The 23,993-nt window shown below is 44.3% G+C and overlaps 2 protein-coding genes across 2 annotated transcripts in view; both read left to right on the top strand.

The window, feature by feature from the left end:
• Positions 1-14,955, top strand: part of LOC138663357 (zinc finger protein 777-like) — a 49,172-nt gene extending 34,217 nt beyond the window's left edge. The window contains exon 5 of the mRNA XM_069749536.1: positions 14,398-14,955. Coding sequence (XP_069605637.1) covers positions 14,398-14,403 — 6 coding nt within the window. The 3' untranslated portion in view covers positions 14,404-14,955. The remainder of the gene's footprint in view (positions 1-14,397) is intronic.
• The window catches only part of LOC138663356 (gastrula zinc finger protein XlCGF7.1-like), a 100,357-nt gene that overhangs the window by 41,946 nt on the left and 34,418 nt on the right, over positions 1-23,993 (top strand). The gene's annotated exons all lie outside the window — the stretch shown is intronic.

The following is a 23,993-nucleotide window of genomic DNA, read 5'->3' as shown; positions in this document are numbered from 1 at the left end:
TGTGGTATAGTATATAGAGGATCTGTCGGCTCTCCCGTGTGGTGTAGTATATAGAGGATCTGTCGGCTCTCCTGTGTGGTGTAGTATATAGAGAATCTGTCAGTTCTCCTGTGTGGTGTAGTATATAGAGGATCTGTCAGCTCTCCTGTGTGGTGTAGTATATAGAGGATCTGTCAGCTCTCCTGTGTGGTGTAGCATATAGAGGATCTGTCGGCTCTCCCGTGTGGTGTAGTATGTAGAGGATCTGTCAGCTCTCCCGTGTGGTGTAGTATATAGAGGATCTGTCAGCTCTCTTGTGTGGTGTAGTATATAGAGGATCTGTCAGCTCTCCTGTGTAGTGTAGTATATAGAGGATCTGTCAGCTCTCCTGTGTGGTGTAGTATATAGAGTATCTATCAGCTCTCCCGTGTGGTGTAGTATATAGAGGATCTGTCATCTCTCCTGTGTGGTGTAGTATATACAGGATCTGTCAGCTCTCCCGTGTGGTGTAGTATATAGAGGATCTGTCAGCTCTCCCGTGTGGTGTAGTATATAGAGGATCTGTCAGCTCTCCTGTGTGGTGTAATATATAGAGGATCTGTCTGCTCTCCTGTGTGGTGTAGTATATAGAGGATCTGTCAGCTCTCTTGTGTGGTATATATAGAGGATCTGACAGCTCTCCTGTGTGGTGTAGTACATAGAGGATCTGTCAGCTCTCCTGTGAGGTGTAGTATATAGAGGATCTGTCAGCTCTCCTGTGTGGTATAGTATATAGAGAATCTGTCAGCTCTCCCGTGTGGTGTAGTATATAGAGGATCTGTCTGCTCTCTTGTGTGGTGTATACAGAGGATCTGTCAGCTCTCCTGTGTGGTGTAGTATATAGAGGATCTGTCAGCTCTCCCGTGTGGTGTAGTATATAGAGGATCTGTCAGCTCTCCTGTGAGGTGTAGTATATAGAGGATCTGTCAGCTCTCCTGTGTGGTATAGTATATAGAGAATCTGTCAGCTCTCCCGTGTGGTGTAGTATATAGAGGATCTGTCTGCTCTCTTGTGTGGTGTATACAGAGGATCTGTCAGCTCTCCTGTGTGGTGTAGTATATAGAGGATCTGTCAGCTCTCCTGTGTGGTGTAGTATATAGAGGATCTGTCAGCTCTCCCGTGTGGTGTAGTATATAGAGGATCTGTCAGCTCTCCCGTGTGGTGTAGTATATAGAGAATCTGTCAGCTCTCCTGTGTGGTGTAGTATATAGAGGATCTGTCAGCTCTCCCGTGTGGTGTAGTATATAGAGGATCTGTCAGCTCTCCTGTGTGGTGTAGTATATAGAGGATCTCTCAGCTCTCTCGTGTGGTGTAGTATATAGAGGATCTGTCAGCTCTCCCGTGTGGTGTAGTATATAGAGGATCTGTCAGCTCTCCCGTGTGGTGTAGTATATAGAGGATCTGTCAGCTCTCCTGTGTTTTGTAGTATATAGAGGATCTGTCAGCTCTCCTGTGTGGTGTAGTATATAGAGGATCTGTCAGCTCTCCTGTGTGGTGTAGTATATAGAGGATCTGTCAGCTCGCCTGTGTGGTGTAGTATATAGAGGATCTGTCAGCTCTCCTGTGAGGTGTAGTATATAGAGGATCTGTCAGCTCTCCTGTGTGGTGTAGTATATAGAGGATCTGTCTGCTCTCCTGTGTGGTGTAGTATATAGAGGATCTGTCAGCTCTCCTGTGTGGTGTATATAGAGGATCTGTCAGCTCTCCTATGTGGTGTAGTATATAGAGGATCTGTCAGCTCTCCTGTGTGGTGTAGTATATACAGGATCTGTCAGCTCTCCCGTGTGGTGTAGTATATAGAGGATCTGTCAGCTCTCCCGTGTGGTGTAGTATATAGAGGATCTGTCAGCTCTCCTGTGAGGTGTAGTATATAGAGGATCTGTCTGCTCTCCTGTGTGGTGTAGTATATAGAGGATCTGTCAGCTCTCTTGTGTGGTATATATAGAGGATCTGACAGCTCTCCTGTGTGGTGTAGTACATAGAGGATCTGTCAGCTCTCCTGTGAGGTGTAGTATATAGAGGATCTCTCTGCTCTCCTGTGTGGTGTAGTATATAGAGGATCTGTCAGCTCTCCTTTGTAGTGTAGTATATAGAGGATCTGTCAGCTCTCCCGTGTGGTGTAGTATATAGAGGATCTGTCAGCTCTCCTGTGTGGTGTAGTATATAGAGTATCTGTCAGCTCTCCTGTGTGGTGTAGTATATAGAGGATGTCAGCTCTCCCGTGTGGTGTAGTATATAGGGGATCTGTCAGCTCTCCTGTGTGGTGTAGTATATAGGGGATCTGTCAGCTCTCCTGTGTGGTGTGGTGTAGTATATATAGGATCTGTCAGTTCTCCTTTGTGGTGTAGTATATAGGGGATCTGTCAGCTCTCCTGTGTGGTGTAGTATATAGAGGATCTGTCGGCTCTCCCGTGTTGTGGTGTAGTATATAGAGGATCTGTCGGCTCTCCCGTGTGGTGTGGTGTAGTATATAAAGGATCTGTCAGCTCTCCTGTGTGGTGTAGTATATAGAGGATCTGTCAGCTCTCCTGTGTGGTGTAGTATATAGAGGATCTGTCAGCTCTCCTGTGTGGTGTAGTATATAGAGAATCTGTCAGCTCTCCCGTGTGGTGTAGTATATAGAGGATCTGTCAGCTCTCCCGTGTGGTGTAGTATATAGAGGATCTGTCAGCTCTCCTGTGAGGTGTAGTATATAGAGGATCTGTCTGCTCTCCTGTGTGGTGTAGTATATAGAGGATCTGTCAGCTCTCTTGTGTGGTATATATAGAGGATCTGACAGCTCTCCTGTGTGGTGTAGTACATAGAGGATCTGTCAGCTCTCCTGTGAGGTGTAGTATATAGAGGATCTCTCTGCTCTCCTGTGTGGTGTAGTATATAGAGGATCTGTCAGCTCTCCTGTGTAGTGTAGTATATAGAGGATCTGTCAGCTCTCCCGTGTGGTGTAGTATATAGAGGATCTGTCAGCTCTCCTGTGTGGTGTAGTATATAGAGTATCTGTCAGCTCTCCTGTGTGGTGTAGTATATAGAGGATGTCAGCTCTCCCGTGTGGTGTAGTATATAGGGGATCTGTCAGCTCTCCTGTGTGGTGTAGTATATAGGGGATCTGTCAGCTCTCCTGTGTGGTGTGGTGTAGTATATATAGGATCTGTCAGTTCTCCTGTGTGGTGTAGTATATAGGGGATCTGTCAGCTCTCCTGTGTGGTGTAGTATATAGAGGATCTGTCGGCTCTCCCGTGTTGTGGTGTAGTATATAGAGGATCTGTCGGCTCTCCCGTGTGGTGTGGTGTAGTATATAAAGGATCTGTCAGCTCTCCTGTGTGGTGTAGTATATAGAGGATCTGTCAGCTCTCCTGTGTGGTGTAGTATATAGAGGATCTGTCAGCTCTCCTGTGTGGTGTAGTATATAGAAGATCTGTCAGCTCTCTCGTGTGGTGTAGTATATAGAGGATCTGTCAGCTCTCCTGTGTGGTGTAGTATATAGAGGATCTGTCAGCTCTCCCGTGTGGTGTAGTATATAGAGGATCTGTCGGCTCTCCCGTGTGGTATAGTGTATAGAGGATCTGTCGGCTCTCCCGTGTGGTGTAGTATATAGAGGATCTGTCGGCTCTCCTGTGTGGTGTAGTATATAGAGGATCTGTCAGTTCTCCTGTGTGGTGTAGTATATAGAGGATCTGTCAGCTCTCCTGTGTGGTGTAGTATATAGAGGATCTGTCAGCTCTCCTGTGTGGTGTAGCATATAGAGGATCTGTCGGCTCTCCCGTGTGTTGTAGTATGTAGAGGATCTGTCAGCTCTCCCGTGTGGTGTAGTATATAGAGGATCTGTCAGCTCTCTTGTGTGGTGTAGTATATAGAGGATCTGTCAGCTCTCCTGTGTAGTGTAGTATATAGAGGATCTGTCAGCTCTCCTGTGTGGTGTAGTATATAGAGGATCTGTCAGCTCTCCTGTGTGGTGTAGTATATAGAGGATCTGTCAGCTCTCCTGTGTGGTGTAGTATATAGGGGATCTGTCAGCTCTCCTGTGTGGTGTAGTATATAGAGGCTCTGTCAGCTCTCCCGTGTGGTGTAGCATATAGAGGATCTGTCAGCTCTCCCGTGTGGTGTAGTATATAGAGGATCTGTCAGCTCTCCTGTGTGGTGTAGTATATAGGGGATCTGTCAGCTCTCCTGTGTGGTGTAGTATATAGAGGATCTGTCTGCTCTCCTGTGTGGTGTAGTTTATAGAGGATCTGTCAGCTCTCTTGTGTGGTGTATATAGAGGATCTGACAGCTCTCCCGTGTGGTGTAGTATATAGGGGATCTCTCAGCTCTCCTGTATGGTGTAGTATATAGAGGATCTGTCAGCTCTCCTGTGTGGTGTAGTATATAGAGGATCTGTCAGCTCTCCTGTATGGTGTAGTATATAGAGGATCTGTCAGCTCTCCTGTGTGGTGTAGTATATAGAGGATCTGTCAGCTCTCCTGTGTGGTGTAGTATATAGAGGATCTGTCAGCTCTCCTGTGTGGTGTAGTATATAGAGGATCTGTCAGCTCTCGTGTGTGGTTTAGTATATGGAGGATCTGTCAGCTCTCCTGTGAGGTGTAGTATATAGAGGATCTGTCAGCTCTCCTGTGTGGTGTAGTATATAGAGGATCTGTCAGCTCTCCTCTGTGGTGTAGTATATAGAGGATTTGTCAGCTCTCCTGTGTGGTGTAGTATATAGAGGATCTGTCAGCTCTCTTGTGTGGTGTGGTGTATAGAGGATCTGTCAGCTCTCCCGTGTGGTGTAGTATATAGAGGATCTGTCAGCTCTCCTGTGTGGTGTAGTATATAGAGGATCTGTCAGCTCTCCTGTGTGGTGTATTATATAGAGGATCTGTCAGCTCTCCTGTGTGGTGTAGTATATAGAGGATCTGTCATCTCTCCTGTGTGGTGTAGTATATAGAGGATCTGTCAGCTCTCCTGTGTAGTGTAGTATATAGAGGATCTGTCAGCTCTCCCGTGTGGTGTAGTATATAGAGGATCTGTCAGCTCTCCTGTGTGGTGTAGTATATAGAGGATCTGTCAGCTCTCCTGTGTGGTGTAGTATATAGAGGATCTGTCAGCTCTCCTGTGTGGTGTAGTATATAGAGGATCTGTCAGCTCTCTTGTGTGGTGTATATAGAAGATCTGTCAGCTCCCCTGTGTGGTGTAGTATATAGAGGATCTGTCATCTCTCCTGTGTGGTGTAGTATATAGAGGATCTGTCAGCTCTCCTGTGTGGTGTAGTATATATAGGATCTGTCAGCTCTCCTGTGTGGTGTAGTATATAGAGGATCTGTCAGCTCTCCTGTGTGGTGTAGTATGTAGGATCTATCCTGGGTGGTATTTTTAAACTGCGTGGTGGGCCTGTAAATTTATTGATTATTACCTAAAACCATTGGTTGAGACCCTGCCCTCTTATGTCAGGGACTCTTCGGACGTCCTGGTGAGACTGGATGGAATCACCCTGGAACCTGATGTATGGCTGGTGACCGCAGACGTCGAGTCCCTATATACCTCTATTGGACATGAGGACGGAATAAGAGCTGTCCGCTTTTTCCTCGAATTGAGCAACCTGGATAGGTTATTAATTGAGTTGATTTTGGATTTATTGGATTTTGTTTTAAAACATATTTTTTTTACTTTTAAGGATCGTTTTTATTTGCAGGAGCGCGGCACTGCCATGGGTGTGGCATGCGCGCCGTCGTATGCCAACCTCTTTCTCGGATATTGGGAGAGGGAGGTTGTGCATTGTGACGGCGCGTGTGCAGCTGACCATGTGCAGTGCTGGCTCCGTTATATTGACGATCTTTTAATTTTTTGGAATGGGCCCAAAACTGAACTAGAAAATTTCTTCGTTGAATTAAATCAGAATCCATATAATATCAAATTAACATACAAAATCGAAAAAAGCGTTATAGATTTTTTGGACATCTTAATATCCGTAGACCATGATGGGACCATCCAAACGGATATTTTCCGCAAAAAGACATCGGTGAACTCGGTGTTAGGCTACGTTCACATTAGCGTCATGCGACACAGCGTCGCCGACGCAACGCACGACGCATTGGAAACGCACGCAAAAACGCACCTTTTTTGACGCAAGCGTCGGACGGATGCGTCGTAAAACGCAGCGTTTTTGGTGCGCTTTTGTTGCGTTTTTACAAAAAACGCATTTTTTTACGACGCATGCGTTGTCAAACACTGATTAGATCTTTACACACAATTTAGTGTCTAGACACTAGATAACACCACCAATGAATAGAAGAGGGTGGATTTAGTGTCTAGACAATCGATAATGCCACCAATGGGTAGATGGGGGTGGGTATTAATGTAATAGTGGTATATATACCCCGGCATACATTATTTCCAACCATAGAGCATCAAGATGGATCGTCCCATGGAGAGTATCTACCTCACTTTTCAGCTGGAATTAGCCCTTGCTATAGCTTATGCTTTTGCCTGTCATGAACAGAGGAGAAGAGACAAACTACGGAGAAGGAGTCGTCGGTGTTTTTGGCTACACCCTATAGTGGAAGTCCGAGAGAGTCGTGGAGCCTACCATTGTCTGTTTGGCGAATTAAATGAGAACCAGGACAAATACTTCGAATACACCAGGATGTCAAAAGACAGCTTCCGATATCTGCTGCGTCTGGTGGAAGGAACCATTTCCAGGCAGGACACGCAGCTCCGTAAATCGATTTCCCCCGAGGAACGTCTGCTGGTGACTCTACGGTACGTAATGGAATGTGAAGGATTTATATGTTCTTGCCATTTTTTAAAGTAACGTGTTTTGTTTTTGTGGGGTGGGGGATTGTAATTAAAAATGAAAAATTCTTTCATACCAATTTAATTAATTATATTTATTTATTTATCTTCTTGTCAGTTTCCTGGCTACCGGAGAGACATTGAGATCACTGCATTTCCAGTTTCGGATTGGAGTCTCAACACTGTCGGGTATTATTGCCGACACTTGCCGCGCATTGTGGGACAACCTCCGGGAGGAATTTTTACCCATCCCTACAAGAGAAATATGGCTTGCCAACGCCCAAAAATTTGAACAAGTGTGTTCTTTCCCTAACTGTATTGGAGCCGTGGATGGGAAGCACATTAGGATTACCAAGCCTTCAAGAAGTGGATCTCTTTTTTATAATTATAAAAAATACTTTTCCACCGTGCTGATGGCAATTGCAGGTGCGGACTGCAGGTTTCTCGCTGTGGACATTGGAGCTTTTGGTCGTGCAAATGATTCACAGACATTTAAGGAGTCTGATATGGGCCGAAGATTGTACAATAACAATTTTAATTTCCCCCAGCCACGACCTCTTCCCAACACCGACGGCCCGGCCCCGCCATTTGTTGTTGTTGGTGATGAGGCTTTTCAAATGAGTGGCAACCTACTTAAACCTTACTCAAGTCGTGGGTTGGACCGCACCAAAACTATATTTAATTACAGACTGTCCAGGGCCAGAAGAACTGTGGAGTGCGCCTTTGGCATCCTGGTCTCCAAATGGCGTATCTTAGGATCCGCCATAAATTTGAAAATTGAGACAGTGGATGAGGTGGTGAAGGCGTGTGTGGTTCTCCACAATTTTATTATTGATAAAGAGAGAGTCAACGTGGAACTTGATGAACCCATACCAAATCCATTGCCTGATTACCAAGCTCATCCTCTGCGGACAACTTTGGAGATTGCTCATATGAGGGACCAATTTGCTGCATACTTTGTTTCTGATGTTGGCCGTGTTTCATGGCAAGATCAAATGGTTTAATTCTTCGTGTTATGATGTCATGTAAACACCGTGTAGTCCATGTCATTTAACCATCCTATGTTTGGTTATTGTTATAATGTCCCCTGATTTTCTAATGCGTTGTTTTTTGAAATAAAGTTCTTGTGCCTTTCCGTTTTCACCAAACAAATCTCCCATACGTTTTTTCATAGTAATAGAATTGTAAAATCCAATATTGAAAGTAATGTGTGTCACACAAAATTTGTGTGTTCCATAGTTTTGACGTATAATAACATAATCGGCTCCCACCTTGTCAACCATTTTTAATCCTGCAGACTATTTGCATATGGAACCTGGCTTGACAAGGAGGGAGACGATCATGTTTGCAAAACTCTACAGAGTTAACACTATTGTACTCAGGATGCTAGAATTTGTCCAGAGTAAAATAGTGGCGACACTGTGAACATTGCTTCCACCTCACCTGACCAATAATCTTAAGGTACATTAATAAAAGTATTATACAACGATACCGACCAGTGATACGACTGGATCGAGATCGTTGTTTAGTTGTCGCGTGGTTGCTGGAGAGCTGTCACACAGACAGCTCTCCAGCGACCAAAAAAGAGCAAGTCCCGTGTAATCTGGGTAAAAGCGCTTTGCCACACTCACGATGTTTACCATTGTAAATGTTATTTTAAAAATTACAAAAAAACCTTACACTCCGGTGTGTGAAACGTCCATCGCCGTCAACTTCCCGTACTGTGGCAGCCCTAAAGCACAGCACAGCGTTTATTATTAAGTCAACGGTGTGCTCAGCTTTACGGGCAGTAATCACAGTGTCAGTGCGGAAAGATGACGGCGAGGGACGTGGTAGACACCTTTTAATATTTGTGGGGTATTGTTAACTTTTTATTTGAGTGTTTAAAACAGTGCACTAGTAAACCCAATATTCCCTTGTTTAAAACAAAGACATCGCTGGATCGGTGTCTAACTCGCCGATCCAACAATGACAGCGTCTGATCAGTTACCCAAAAAAAATTCCAAATCATTCGCTGACACCAAAAAACTCACAGCAGGGGCTCAATCGTTTTACGATTTCAGAAAAGATAACGTTGGTTACACATAAAAAAACAACTTTATCTATACTGAAATCGTTGTGTGATGGTACATTGTAAACTTGACATATTGAGCAATGCTGTTTGTGTTTGTAACATCTGAGTACAATGAGCGACAGCCCTATAAAAAAAGGAAAAAAAAAATTGATACAATATTGTCACACATTGCACATCAGGTGTTACAAAGACAAGATTTGTGTGTACGGCGCAAGGTGTGATTTGGTGCAAACTTTATTTGAGACAATAAAAACCAAATTTTTTTTGAAAAAATATAACAAATTTATTTAGGGTCCAAAAATAAAATTGGGGAAAATGTTTTTATGGGGTACCAATATTCGCAACAAAAGGGGATTCATATCCCACAGTTTTTTGGGGTGTAAAGGAGACCGAGGAGGAGGACGAGGGGGAGGAAGCAGCATACTCTATGACACTAGACGGGATGCCGACATCAATCCAGTCAGTGGATGGTGGCGAGACGTGGAAAGTAGCAGGTGAGGGAGGAGGAGGGACGACCAGTGTCCTTGGCTGGCTACTCCGGCTCCGGGTCGACCCAGGCTGTGTTGATGGTGTACTCCTCGTTGACCCAGGCTGGGTACTGGGTGTACTCCGTGTAGACCCAGCCTGGGTACTTGGTGTGCTCCGGGTCGACCCGGGGTGTTTTCGGGTGGTACTTTTGGGAGCAGCCATAGCCAAGGACGTAGTGCTTGTTGTCGTCGTCGTCGTCTTCTTCTTCTTTTTCCTCCTCTCTCCCTCTGGGTGGGGGTCGGCTTCCCGTCTGTGTCCCCTTGAAGGCCTGTCAGGCTCAGAACTTTGGGGCTCTGTTCTGTGGTGGCGGTGGCGGTGGTGGTGGCCCTCGGCACGCGGAGCTCTGTGGTGGTGCTCTGCAGCAGGAGTCGGAGTCATGGCAGCCAGCGATGGTACTGCGGGCATATTTGTCGCTGACTGCATGACCCGAGCCTGCTGCAGAGCACTGACATATAAATTGTTGCAGCCCTGCATGAACGAAATCTGGAGTTCCGGCGTAAGATGTTCAACCATGCCGTTGTGAATGGCAGTAAAAAAATGTTTGGCCGGCCTCGAGAGATCCGTTTCGATGTTTTCAAGACGCCGTTCGATATTGCACATTTTATCGCACAGCGCCTTGAAACCATTCTGAAATACGGTGCTCAGATGTAAAAATTCGGACATGGGCGCCCTGTCCGAGGCCCGCTGACGCTGTCGGGAAGACCCGAAGGAAGGAGCGACAGAGGCCTTGGCCAGGGGAACATCTGATGGACCGGCTGCCGGTTCGCCAGATTGTGTTGGTGCAGACCTGCTCTCGCTGTGGGATGGCTGCGACTGTTCAGATGGCGCTTCACAAAGGACCGCTCTTGAGGGTCGGACAGTCTCGCGGGTGCTGCTGTGTGTTCTGTGAAAACATAAGGAAACCATTAGTATACAAAATATCACATTTCACATGCGTCATTAAACTTTACCGCCAGGTATCCATTGCCGCCATGAATATTAAACTAATTTTAATATTGACACTGCATATGCACCATCAATATTAAAAAAAAAGGTATTTATTTATTTCTAAATAGTCACCCATGGTTGTGGTTTGCAACGCCAGACAATTATGCTTACGTTGGAACTGCCATGACGTCGCGGTCATGTGACCGAGACGTCATCACAGGTCCTGCGAGCTGAGCAACCATGGGAACCTGCTTTGCAGTAGAAGGTATGCCGTATCTATTATATTTTACTTTTTTGTGTATAAAAAATCGTGGATACACATGTATAGCCACTATACTACTCCACTATTAAATATTGGCTGGGCTTGGCCAATCTACTATTTTTATGTATACTTCAGATTTTAGTGAAATTGCTAAAAGTCAAGCTCACCATTGTTGTAATCCCAGAAGGGAGCCGCTGTGTCAAGTGTGAGAAGACCAGAAATGAATTACAAATTCAAGGTCAACGAGGTGTGAAAAGTAAAAACAAAATTCACTTTAATCAAAAGCAGAGGATGAAACATCTGCACAATACAATAAAAACACTATCTACGCGTTTCAGGTCTGATGGTCCCTGTCACCTGAAACGCGTAGATAGTGTCTATTGTATTGTGCTGATGTTTCATCCTCTGCTTATGATTGAAGTGGATAAAAGTATGTATTTTTGACTTTTCACACCTCGGTGAACTTGCCTTTTTTTCTTCATTTCTATACTTGGGACTTGCCAAAATAAATGGCTGGGCAATAAGCAACGTGGCTGGAATGTAGTATGTGAATATGCATGTTGTAAAAACTAGGTGTGTGCATAGGTACTATACTTACTCTCTGCTTTCAAGGACCGGTCGCAAGAACTGCAGTATACGGTTATACTTGTACACCGAGGTCCTTGAAGCGGCAGCACCACTACGAGTCTGTCCCTCCTTTTTCAGGCCCCTCCGGAAGCGGTCCTTCATGGAGCGCCATCTGGTCTTCAATTGTTTAACTGTGTATTAAAAATAAAAAATAAAAAAGGTTTTAGATAATATATTGAAAACGATTACGCAACTGTGTGCAATCCCAATAGAAGACATCACAGACGGTTGTGTAATCCTGGCATGATGGGTCACAGCAGCATTTTGGAAATACTTACGGAAACTAGCTTTTGCCTTGGAGGAAGCGCTGTCGAAGCCATCCCACAGCGTTTGTGCCACCTCCAACCACAGATGCCGCAATATGCCCTGGTCCACGTGTTGGGGGTCACGGCTGTCCCACAACGGGCCCCGTGCTTCTATTGATGCCACCATAAGGTCGATATTAAGTGGCTCATCCAGGGCCCGTTGTGAAACCTAAAAAAAAATAGAAAATATTAATGTTTGAAAGGTAAAAAAAATTGTCCCTACCTCCTCCACCGCCACCTACTACACACAACACCACAACCTCCCACCACCCCCCATACCCGCAAAAAATAAAAAAATAATAGGTTTGAAAGAAATACTTACGCTCCGTCCTGCAACCACAGCTTGGCCCCGTGGTCCCTGCTGCTGCTCCCTCTCTTCCTCCTGGTCCTCCTCCTCACTTGAAGAAGCCTGCAAAATAGTTTACCAAAAAGTTGAGTGACCCATCTACAAATGACAGCGAATATAGTAAGCAATAGTAGATCATGGACTCACCGGACTCCTCAGCGGTGGGGTATTGCTGGAATCACTGCCGCTGGCCATGACTAATAATGCAAATCTGAAATAAAGAACAAAATAACATTGATACTATCCTCCTATGCACACTCCAGCAATAAATAAAAAAAAAACAAAAAAGCCATTTAAACCACAATGAACATTGCACTCCAACTGAACTAACGCTGAGCAAACAACACTGCCACATTGATTAGATTAAAGAAACAATGGCAGAGACAACCCAATGGCAGAGTACAAAAGCCTAAAGATAAGAAAACAGACCCAATGTAGTAATCACAAAAAAAGGTTTTTTTGTTTTTTTTAAAAAGTACAGAATGCACGGAGCAACACAAAAAACACAATATTTTTTTTGGAAGTAACAACACCCAAAAATTAAGGGCATAAACATTAATAACACACCGTACTTTACAATAAAACAGACAGGGCCGGAGACAATAAAAGGGCATACAACGCCATACATCACAACCATAAACATACAACGATGTCTTTACACAACCACAGTGCTGAACATAATACACATCTTGCAATAAAAAATTAATAAATGTAATAAAAGGGCGCAGAATCATTCTATACTACCATACTTTAATATAAAACCGACAGGGCCGGAGACTATTAAACGCCATCATATAACGCAAGAAAACATCACAACTGAATTCAAAAAACACCACCAAACCAAAAAATGGAAACGAAAAATCTATCCTGGAAAGAACAATAATCAAGGCCGCAGACAATGAAACGCCATCCTATACAACGCCATACATCACAACCAGACTAAAAATACCACAATATCTTTAACCACAATGCAGAATATAAAACACAACTTGCAAAAATAATTTTAAAAAACATGTTGAAAATGCAGAGAATCATTCTATACTTACATCTCAGGACAGCGGATGAAAAGACTGTAGTAGGAGTAGATGTACTCTGTAGTGTAGCCTGCAGCAGAAGTGACAAACAATCCAACATTTTCTTTATATATGGGGGATGTTTTTCTCACTGTTTGCACTGTCTAGACACTGTCTAGACACTTTTTTGTTTCTTTTTATCTAACGACGAATGCGTCGCACAACGCACGCCAAACGCACACCCGCGACGCAAGTGCGTCGTCAATACGTTTCAATGGGAAATTGTAACGCATTGACGACGCACAAGCGACGCAAGTGCGACGCGCGCGTTTTTTCGACGCTACAAAAATGCTACATGTAGCGTCTCCGACGCCACCCAGGTGCGGTGAAACGACGCATGCGTCGTGCGTTTTACCGAAAACGCACGACAACGCAACGCATGCGTCCCCAATGATAAAGATAGGGGCGCATGACGCATGCGTTGCCGTGCGTCGGCGACGCTGCGTCGCATGACGCTAATGTGAACGTAGCCTTACATGCATCATCTTCTCATACACAGGCAACGAAAAAAGCAATCCCTATCGGTCAGTACTTAAGGGCAAAACGCACGTGCTCTACTGAAGGTAAATTTGAAGCACATGCTCTTCCCCTAAAGGAAAGATTCTTAGACAGAGGTTATAGTCACAGGATGATTAAGCACGGATATCACAGAGCCAAAAATACCTCTAGGGAGAAACTTCTAGTTACAACTAGGAAGGTGAAAGAGGAGGATTTTAAGACCAGATTCATCTCAGCCTTCAATTGTCGTTGGCATTCTGTCTGAAAAATTCTCACCAAGCATTGGCCAGTTCTGATGACCGACCCAGTGTTACAAAAAGAGATCTCACCAGCTCCTCTGATGACAGCTAGACGGAGCAAATATTTAAAAGACCATTTGGTTAGGAGCCATTACACCGTTAAACCTAAAAATCCATTTGGGGCTGGGAAACAAAGATGGGGATGTTTTCCATGTGGCGATTGCCTTGCATGCAACAGGGGCAATATAGTGAGAGGGAATTCCTTCTCTTCGTTTGATGGGACTCGATCCTTTGCGGTCACCAGCTATATATCATGTAGTACGACCTATGTCATATATCACGCAATCCGCCCTTGCCATAAGGTCTATATCGGATTAACATCAAGAGAGCTGCGTATCCGGACCAGAGAGCATGTGAGAGATATTGTTGCGGCAGGAGAGGTGGATGACCTTTCAGTTTTGAAGACCATACCGAAACACTTCAGAGTTTTTCATAACTCTGATCCAAGAGGTTTCAAAGTCATTGGTATTGATAGGCTTCATTGTGGCATTAGGGGAGGCAACACCAAACAAACCTTAGCCCAAATGGAATCCAAGTGGATTGTTGAGTTGGGAACCATGTCTCCAGATGGATTAAACGAAAAAATCAGTTTTGTACCATTTCTGTAATCCCTGTTTTTTAGAATGTGTGTTTCTGTGTGTTTTTAATTTTCTTCTTTTTCATATGTTTTATTAGCATTAATATCATCTTTGTGAGATTTTGGCAACTCCTGTTCCTATTTCTACTTAAAAGAAGATCTACCCCCGACCTCTTTACCTCCTGCGGTTATGTTCCGGATCAAGTCTTGTGACAATAATTATAACAATAATCACCGTGTATAGTAACAGTATGGACATTTTTGAAAAATTCTACATGTCCATGTGAACATCTCAAGGATTTGAGGATGCCCTGAATGGAAAATCTGGGTGTCCCCCTGTTAAGGATGGAATCCCTTGTTTAATGTATATTTTTCATATTTTTTATGTGTTATATTTGTTTCTATCAGCACTTTATTGGCCTCGCCTGTACGTACTCCGCGAGGGACGTTTGTGTTTAATAACACGGCGTACCCACCCGTTGGTTAATATGGACGATGCTGATGCATGAAATCAATATTTTAAACACTAGTGATCACTTAGTGTATGCTTTTTTCTATACCATCACTATTGATATTGATGGTGCTGATGCACGAAAGTAATATTTTTAACATAAGTGCTCACTTATTGGATGTCCTCACTAATTGCTATAATAATTTTTGTCAGCATTATATTATATAATGTATATTGTATTTGTATATGTTTTTCATATGATAATAATTTTTGATATTATTATCTTTTTCTATATATTTGTTTACATTTTATTAGTACCATATCAAGTATATTGCACTTGTGTGTGTTATCTGGATAGTGGGGCACTTCTGTACCAGGGAATTAGTTAGTACTTTTATTTTTATTTTTTGTATATGCCTCTTCTTTTTAGGTTGTTATATGAATTAATGTATTGCACATGACATGTGTATTTCTCTTAATAACTGTATACACGTTTAGAAAGAACGTAATGGAGTGCACTCAGCCTATAGCGAGGTGCTAGTGTAATAGACCAAAGGTCTCAACTATAGTAAATATAAAATTCACCGCACTCTCTTAGGTAACATAAAGTATAGTGTAAATTTATTGTATAAACAATCTGGGAGCGGAACAGAATATACAATTTCATGCGATCTTTTATTCAACGTTTCGGCTCAGCCTGAGCCTTTATCACGTGATCGCTGTGAAGAAAAGAAACATACGTAGAGCACAACAAAAATTAAATAAATATGGGAAAAAAAACAAACGAAAAAATTGGACAAACATATGGTATAAACATATGGTATAATCGCATCGGTGAAACAAGTTATCCAGGATTAGCGATAGGTCTAGTGGGTCCACCCACAGCATCCGCCATATATATAGATATGCCATTAGAAAAGGACAAAAGGTAGGAGACGAGACAAGTCAGAAATGTAGCATCAAGACATGGTGACATAGGGTAGTATAACGATCTTGAGTGCCCTGTGGGTAGAAGCGACACTGAATAGTGCGTCAGAACAAAACAGAACAACATAGCCAGTGGGCTAACTGAATAGGGTGCAAACACAAGTGACCAGAACCATATGCCCCCTAAAGCGTATAGTGTGTGAAGGTTCCCCGTTAGTAATATTCTGAGCTGGCATAAAGTTTACCTTATTTCAATATATATGCATAAGTAACTAATAGTAGTTCACATGGAGATCCTGTATTGTGTAGAAAAGCCAGTCAGTGTAAGACAAGGGGATAGCCCAATGCCGTGCCCATAGAGACTTATGTAATACCTAATGATATGTAAGAGTCCACCTGAAGCAGTCAAAAGCATGGATCTGAAAGGGTAAAAAATGTAAGTCAGGCTGGTCCCACTGTGGCTGGGTCGGGGGGGTGGCGGATAGGAAAGGGGGGAGGGGGGGTTTGGTGTTGGGTTGGTCGGAACGAGAGTATGCCCAAGTGGCCCCATGTTACCTGTGGTGTCCTGGTAGGTAAGCGGCGCTCCCACACCTAGCTGTGTCCGGCGTGCATGGGGGACCGCACTGATTCCATTTATGAGAGCCCGGGCCGCCGCATCGGAAGTGCGCGGCGTAAACCGGAAGTGACGCGTCGCAACCTCGCAGTGTGTAACGCGCATGTCAGTGGGTTGCTATGTTAACTAATAAACATGCCGCAGTTAATACTGTGAAGGAAGAGCTCTGTGTTGCATGTAGGTGGGGACTAATGGGCACCTGCATATTGGTAATATGGAGGGGGAAGTATATTAAAGAGGCAAATGTGACCGGATAAACAAATAAAGCGCATGTCGGTGGGTTTCTATGATAATGGGTACACACACTGAAGTTATAACTTTAAATATTGTGCTCAGTGCTGCATATCGGTGGGGACTGTCAGGTGGCCACATGTGGGCAGTATAAATGGGAAAGCATACTATATTAGGGAGGTGAGTAAAACAGTACTAAAGATGTAGAGGAGACTGGGCCTGCTCATAAAAATATGCGTCCAACGAAATGTATATAAGTACCTCTGAAAATAATCATATCCTAAAGAACTATCTCACATGTGGAAGGGAACCTATCCCAGTATGTGTATGCATGTATGTGCCACAGAAGAGATTATTGTCTACAGATGTACAGGGTAAAAAACGGCTAGACGTATAGCAATATGTTGGTGCAGTATGCAGGCAAAAGGGTAACTCACCTAAATTCAAAGAGGGGAGTGGATCTAATGTCGCCTAGTATTAGCGAGTCTAGAACAAGATAACAAAGAGGTTAGATAACTTTCAAAGAAAAAAGAAAAAACAAATGCTCATAACAACCAGTCAATTTCCCTGTTAAGACCCTTTGGGGCCAAGGTATCCAATTTATGGATCCAGTAAGTCTCACGCGACCTAAGCAATTTGATGTGATCACCCCCTCACCTAGGACGGGGGACATGCTCAATGACTTGAAATTTTAATTGGGCCACTGTGTGTCTGAATTTTGAGAAATGGTCTGGTAAGGGTAGCCAATTTTTGCCACATCTGATGGTAGATTTATGGCTGGCGATTCGTTCCTTGATATGCTGTGTGGTTTCACCCACATATAGGAGCCCACAAGGGCATTTGATCAAATAGATAACGAAATTGGAGTTGCACGTGAAAAAACCTTGTACGGGATAGGATTTGCCAGTCAAAGGGTGGGTTATACAGTCCGATTTTATGATGTTGGAACACGCTGCGCAGCTAAGGCAGGGGAAGGTGCCATGACGTCGGGTAGTCAGGTACGTCTGTGTGGTAGCAGGACGTGCACTGCCCAGGTCTGCCATAACCAGCCTATCCTTAATGTTGGTGGGTCTTTTACTACACATAAGTGCCGGTTCCCTGAACGGAGGGATGTCAGGGTATGCCTTTGCCAAAAGGGACCAGTGTCTTATGATGATAGAATAGACCTTAGGCATAAGTGGGTGGAAGACATGGACAAAAGGGACCCTCTCTGTGGGCCTATTGCGTGGAAGTGGAGATGGGGGTGAGAGTGTCCGTGTCTTCTCCTCAGTGAGGAGCCTAGTGGGATAGCCTCTAGTCTGGAATTTCTGTGTCATTGTGTCTAACCTGTCATTTAAAGTACTGGTGTCAGAGACAATCCGGGCAACCCTGTTAAACTGGGACCGTGGCAAACTGTTCTTCATGGCACGAGGATGGCAACTGGTGTAATGTAAAAGACTATTACAGTCAGTTGGTTTGCAGTATACATCCGTGGATAAGACCCCCAAGGTGTCCTTAGAGACCAGAGTGTCTAGAAAGGGTACTGATACAGTGTCATGATGGATGGTAAACTGTAATTCAGGAAAAATCGAATTCAGATAGGTATGGAAGGATATAAGCATATCGGAGGTGCTCGTCCAAATGAGAAAGATGTCATCAATATAGCGATGATATCCCACAGCGTGGCGAGTGAAAAGACTGTTAGTGAATACATGGGTAATCTCGAAGTAATTCATGAACGCGTTAGCATAAGCCGGCGCAACGTTCGAACCCATTGCTGTCCCGCACTTCTGGATGTAGAACGTATCTCTGTACAGGAAGTAATTTTCAAAAAGTACCAGATGAAGTAAGTCTAGGCAAAATTGAATAGCATCATCTGACATAGAGGATTGACTAAGCAAGTGCCTCGTGGCCTCAATGCCCTTGGTGTGCTGGATAGACGTATAGAGACTGTTCACATCGAGAGTAACAAGGGTGCTATCAGATGGAACAGTGCCAAGTTGTTTGATTACATTTAAGAAGTGCCCTGTGTCCAGGAGAAATGACCGAGTTGATTTGATCAGAGGTGTCAAGACTTTTTCCAGAAAGACCGAGAGGGGAGACAAAATAGAATCTGTCGAGGCCACAATAGGCCTGCCGGGCGGGTTTTGAAGTGATTTATGGATCTTTGGTAGTACGTAAAAAACCGGTGTGACCGGGTGAGGGTTAATGAGGAAAGTGGCTGTTTTCTGATCAATGGTATGTTGTGCCAAGTACATGTCTACAACTCTGCGGATTTTAAGACTAATGCTGGTGAGTGGGTCTCTAGGTAAGATACCGTAGGTGTTAGAGTCTGATAACTGACGATTGATCTCGTCCATGTACTGTATGCGATTCATCACCACGATTGCTCCCCCTTTGTCGGCCGGCTTTACAATAATGGAATTGTTGGTGTGAAGAGAAGAGAGTGCTTGTCTCTCAGTGGGAGAGGTATTAGAGTGTGAAGGAAAAAGACCAAGACGTTGTTGGTGAGTTAGAGAGTTTACCTCCTGGTCTACCAGGGAGATAAATGTCTCGGTGGCGTGGTATGTCCGAGGTGGACAGAAGTTGCTCCGATTGTAGAGACCAAGAGAAGAAATAGAAAGTGAAGAAACCACGTCACCCTCTGTGGGGTTTACCGATTCACGCGTATCCGTTTTATTTAAGCCAAAATGAGTCTTTAGTCTGACTGCCCGGTAAAAACGTTCGAGGTCCTTTTTCAACTGGAAAGCGTCCCAGGGTGGTGTAGGGCAGAACGAAAGTCCTTTCTGCAGAACTGAAAATTCAGCAGGGGAGAGAAGATGATCCGATATATTAATCACCAGATTGGTGGTCTCACCTGTGATCGCGTTGTCATTCTTTCGTTTGGATCGCCTTGTGGGTCTCCTTGATGATGTCCCCCCCTGCGTCCTTTGGATAAAAAACGTTGGCGGTTGGAGGTAGTTGAGGAGTCGCTTTCCGAGCTGTACGATCCATTTCTGCGTGGGTATCGTGGGCGACGCCAGGCGGAGGAAGAGGAGTCGGTCCATTTGTAGACCCTGTTGTTGGCGTAATCCTCGGAGTCCCTCTGAAACTTCTGGCGTTTGCGCTCCTGGAGAACTTTTTGGTGTTCCGTCAAGGCTTCTCCGTCTTGGTTTTCAAGGAAGACCACTCAGCCGAGGAAAGAGTTGTGGAAAGTTGCGCTTCTATGGTCTGAATATTCTGTTTTGTCTCAGATATGGCTTTTTGGAGAAACTCTATAGTTAATATAATTATGTCAAGGGAGCATTTGTTAAGTATTTTCTTGTACTTTTCGCAGTACTCGGGGTTATCAGAGAAGAGGGTGGGGTGTAAATTACATCTGAGCCCCCTGGGTATTTTGTTCTGTCTATGGTATTCTGCTAGGGTAGTGCAGTGAAGATGGTAGGAAATTAACCTACGTCTCTCTTTTTCAAAGTCCCTGGTCCTCAGTTCATGCACCGGGGTCCTGAGGAATTCACTCGAACTCGTCACATGGGATAATATGGTGGAGCTGGTGGTTTCATCATATGCAAAGGTGTCGGCAGTGATGCAAGGGAGCGGCCGGTGCGGACTCCAAGAATAAGTAGTATAGAAAGAACGTAATGGAGTGCACTCAGCCTATAGCGAGGTGCTGGTGTATTAGACCAAAGGTCTCAACTATAGTAAATATAAAATTCACCGCACTCTCTTAGGTAACATAAAGTATAGTGTAAATTTATTGTATAAACAATCTGGGAGCGGAACAGAATATACAATTTCATGCGATCTTTTATTCAACGTTTCGGCTCAGCCTGAGCCTTTATCACGTGATCGCTGTGAAGAAAAGAAACATACGTAGAGCACAACAAAAATTAAATAAATATGGGAAAAAAAACAAACGAAAAAATTGGACAAAAATATGGTATAAACATATGGTATAATCGCATCGGTGAAACAAGTTGTCCAGGATTAGCGATAGGTCTAGTGGGTCCACCCACAGCATCCGCCATATATATAGATATGCCATTAGAAAAGGACAAAAGGTAGGAGACGAGACGAGTCAGAAATGTAGCATCAAGACATGGTGACACAGGGTAGTATAACGATCTTGAGTGCCCTGTGGGTAGAAGCGACACTGTGAATAGTGCGTCAGAACAAAACAGAACAACATAGCCAGTGGGCTAACAGAATAGGGTGCAAACACAAGGTTAATTTCCTACGATCTTCACTGCACTACCCTACAGAATACCATAGACAGAACAAAATACCCAGGGGGCTCAGATGTAATTTACACCCCACCCTCTTCTCTGATAACCCCGAGTACTGCGAAAAGTACAAGAAAATACTTAACAAATGCTCCCTTGACATAATTATATTAACTATAGAGTTTCTCCAAAAAGCCATATCTGAGACAAAACAGAATATTCAGACCATAGAAGCACAACTTTCCACAACTCTTTCCTCGGCTGAGTGGTCTTCCTTGAAAACCAAGACAGAGAAAGCCTTGACGGAACACCAAAAAGTTCTCCAGGAGCGCAAACGCCAGAAGTTTCAGAGGGACTCCGAGGATTACGCCAACAACAGGGTCTACAAATGGACCGTCTCCTCTTCCTCCGCCTGGCGTCGCCCACGATACCCACGCAGAAATGGATCGTACAGCTCGGAAAGCGACTCCTCAACTACCTCCAACCGCCAACGTTTTTTATCCAAAGGACGCAGGGGGGGACATCATCAAGGAGACCCACAAGGCGATCCAAACGAAAGAATGACAACGCGATCACAGGTGAGACCACCAATCTGGTGATCAATATATCGGATCATCTTCTCTCCCCTGCTGAATTTTCAGTTCTGCAGAAAGGACTTTCGTTCTGCCCTACACCACCCTAGGACGCTTTCCAGTTGAAAAAGGACCTCGAACGTTTTTACCGGGCAGTCAGACTAAAGACTCATATTGGCTTAAATAAAACGGATACGCGTGAATCGGTAAACCCCACAGAGGGTGACGTGGTTTCTTCACTTTCTATTTCTTCTCTTGGTCTCTACAATCGGAGCAACTTCTGTCCACCTCGGACATACCACGCCACCGAGACATTTATCTCCCTGGTAGACCAGGAGGTAAACTCTCTAACTCACCAACAACGTCTTGGTCTTTTTCCTTCACACTCTAATACCTCTCCCACTGAGAGACAAGCACTCTCTTCTCTTCACACCAACAATTCCATTATTGTAAAGCCGGCCGACAAAGGGGGAGCAATCGTGGTGATGAATCGCATACAGTACATGGACGAGATCAATCGTCAGTTATCAGACTCTAACACCTACGGTATCTTACCTAGGGACCCACTCACCAGCATTAGTCTTAAAATCCGCAGAGTTGTAGACATGTACTTGGCACAACATACCATTGATCAGAAAACAGCCACTTTCCTCATTAACCCTCACCCGGTCACACCGGTTTTTTACGTACTACCAAAGATCCATAAATCACTTCAAAACCCGCCCGGCAGGCCTATTGTGGCCTTGACAGATTCTATTTTGTCTCCCCTCTCGGTCTTTCTGGAAAAAGTCTTGACACCTCTGATCAAATCAACTCGGTCATTTCTCCTGGACACAGGGCACTTCTTAAATGTAATCAAACAACTGTTCCATCTGATAGCACCCTTGTTACTCTCGACGTGAACAGTCTCTATACGTCTATCCAGCACACCAAGGGCATTGAGGCCACGAGGCACTTGCTTAGTCAATCCTCTATGTCAGATGATGCTATTCAATTTTGCCTAGACTTACTTCATCTGGTACTTTTTGAAAATTACTTCCTGTACAGAGATACGTTCTACATCCAGAAGTGCGGGACAGCAATGGGTTCGAACGTTGCGCCGGCTTATGCTAACGCGTTCATGATTTACTTCGAGATTACCCATGTATTCACTAACAGTCTTTTCACTCGCCACGCTGTGGGATATCATCGCTATATTGATGACATCTTTCTCATTTGGACGGGCACCTCCGATACGCTTATATCCTTCCATACCTATCTGAATTCGATTTTTCCTGAATTACAGTTTACCATCCATCATGACACTGTATCAGTACCCTTTCTAGACACTCTGGTCTCTAAGGACACCTTGGGGGTCTTATCCACGGATGTATACTGCAAACCAACTGACTGTAATAGTCTTTTACATTACACCAGTTGCCATCCTCGGGCCATGAAGAACAGTTTGCCACGGTCCCAGTTTAACAGGGTTGCCCGGATTGTCTCTGACACCAGTACTTTAAATGACAGGTTAGACACAATGACACAGAAATTCCAGACTAGAGGCTATCCCACTAGACTCCTCACTGAGGAGAAGACACGGACACTCTCACCCCCATCTCCACTTCCACGCAATAGGCCCACAGAGAGGGTCCCTTTTGTCCATGTCTTCCACCCACTTATGCCTAAGGTCTATTCTATCATCAGAAGACACTGGTCCGTTTTGGCAAAGGCATACCCTGACATCCCTCCGTTCAGGGAACCGGCACTTATGTGTAGTAAAAGACCCACCAACATTAAGGATAGGCTGGTTAGGGCAGACCTGGGCAGTGCACGCCCTGCTACCACACAGACGTACCTGACTACACGACGTCATGGCACCTTCCCCTGCCTTAGCTGCGCAGCGTGTTCCAACATAAAATCGGACTGTATAACCCACCCTTTGACTGGCAAATCCTATCCCGTACAAGGTTTTTTCACGTGCAACTCCAATTTCGTTATCTATTTGATCAAATGCCCTTGTGGGCTCCTATATGTGGGTGAAACCACACAACGTATCAAGGAACGAATTGCCAGCCATAAATCTACCATCAGATGTGGCAAAAATTGGCTACCCTTACCAGACCATTTCTCAAAATTCAGACACACAGTGGCCCAATTAAAATTTCAAGTCATTGAGCATGTCCCCCGTCCTAGGCGAGGGGGTGATCACATCAAATTGCTTAGGTCGCGTGAGACTTACTGGATCCATAAATTGGATACCTTGGCCCCAAAGGGTCTTAACAGGGAAATTGACTGGTTGTTATGAGCATTTGTTTTTTCTTTTTTCTTTGAAAGTTATCTAACCTCTTTGTTATCTTGTTCTAGACTCGCTAATACTAGGCGACATTAGATCCACTCCCCTCTTTGAATTTAGGTGAGTTACCCTTTTGCCTGCATACATGCACCAACATATTGCTATACGTCTAGCCGTTTTTTACCCTGTACATCTGTAGACAATAATCTCTTCTGTGGCGCATACATGCATACACATACTGGGATAGGTTCCCTTCCACATGTGAGATAGTTCTTTAGGATATGATTATTTTCAGAGGTACTTATATACATTTCGTTGGACGCATATTTTTATGAGCAGGCCCAGTCTCCTCTACATCTTTAGTACTGTTTTACTCACCTCCCTAATATAGTATGCTTTCCCATTTATACTGCCCACATGTGGCCACCTGACAGTCCCCACCGA

Source organism: Ranitomeya imitator, chromosome 2 (assembly GCF_032444005.1).
Source record: "Ranitomeya imitator isolate aRanImi1 chromosome 2, aRanImi1.pri, whole genome shotgun sequence".
Lineage (NCBI taxonomy): Eukaryota > Metazoa > Chordata > Amphibia > Anura > Dendrobatidae > Ranitomeya > Ranitomeya imitator.
The sequence above is the reverse complement of the archived record's forward strand: the minus strand, read 5'-3'. Positions and strand labels throughout refer to the sequence as shown.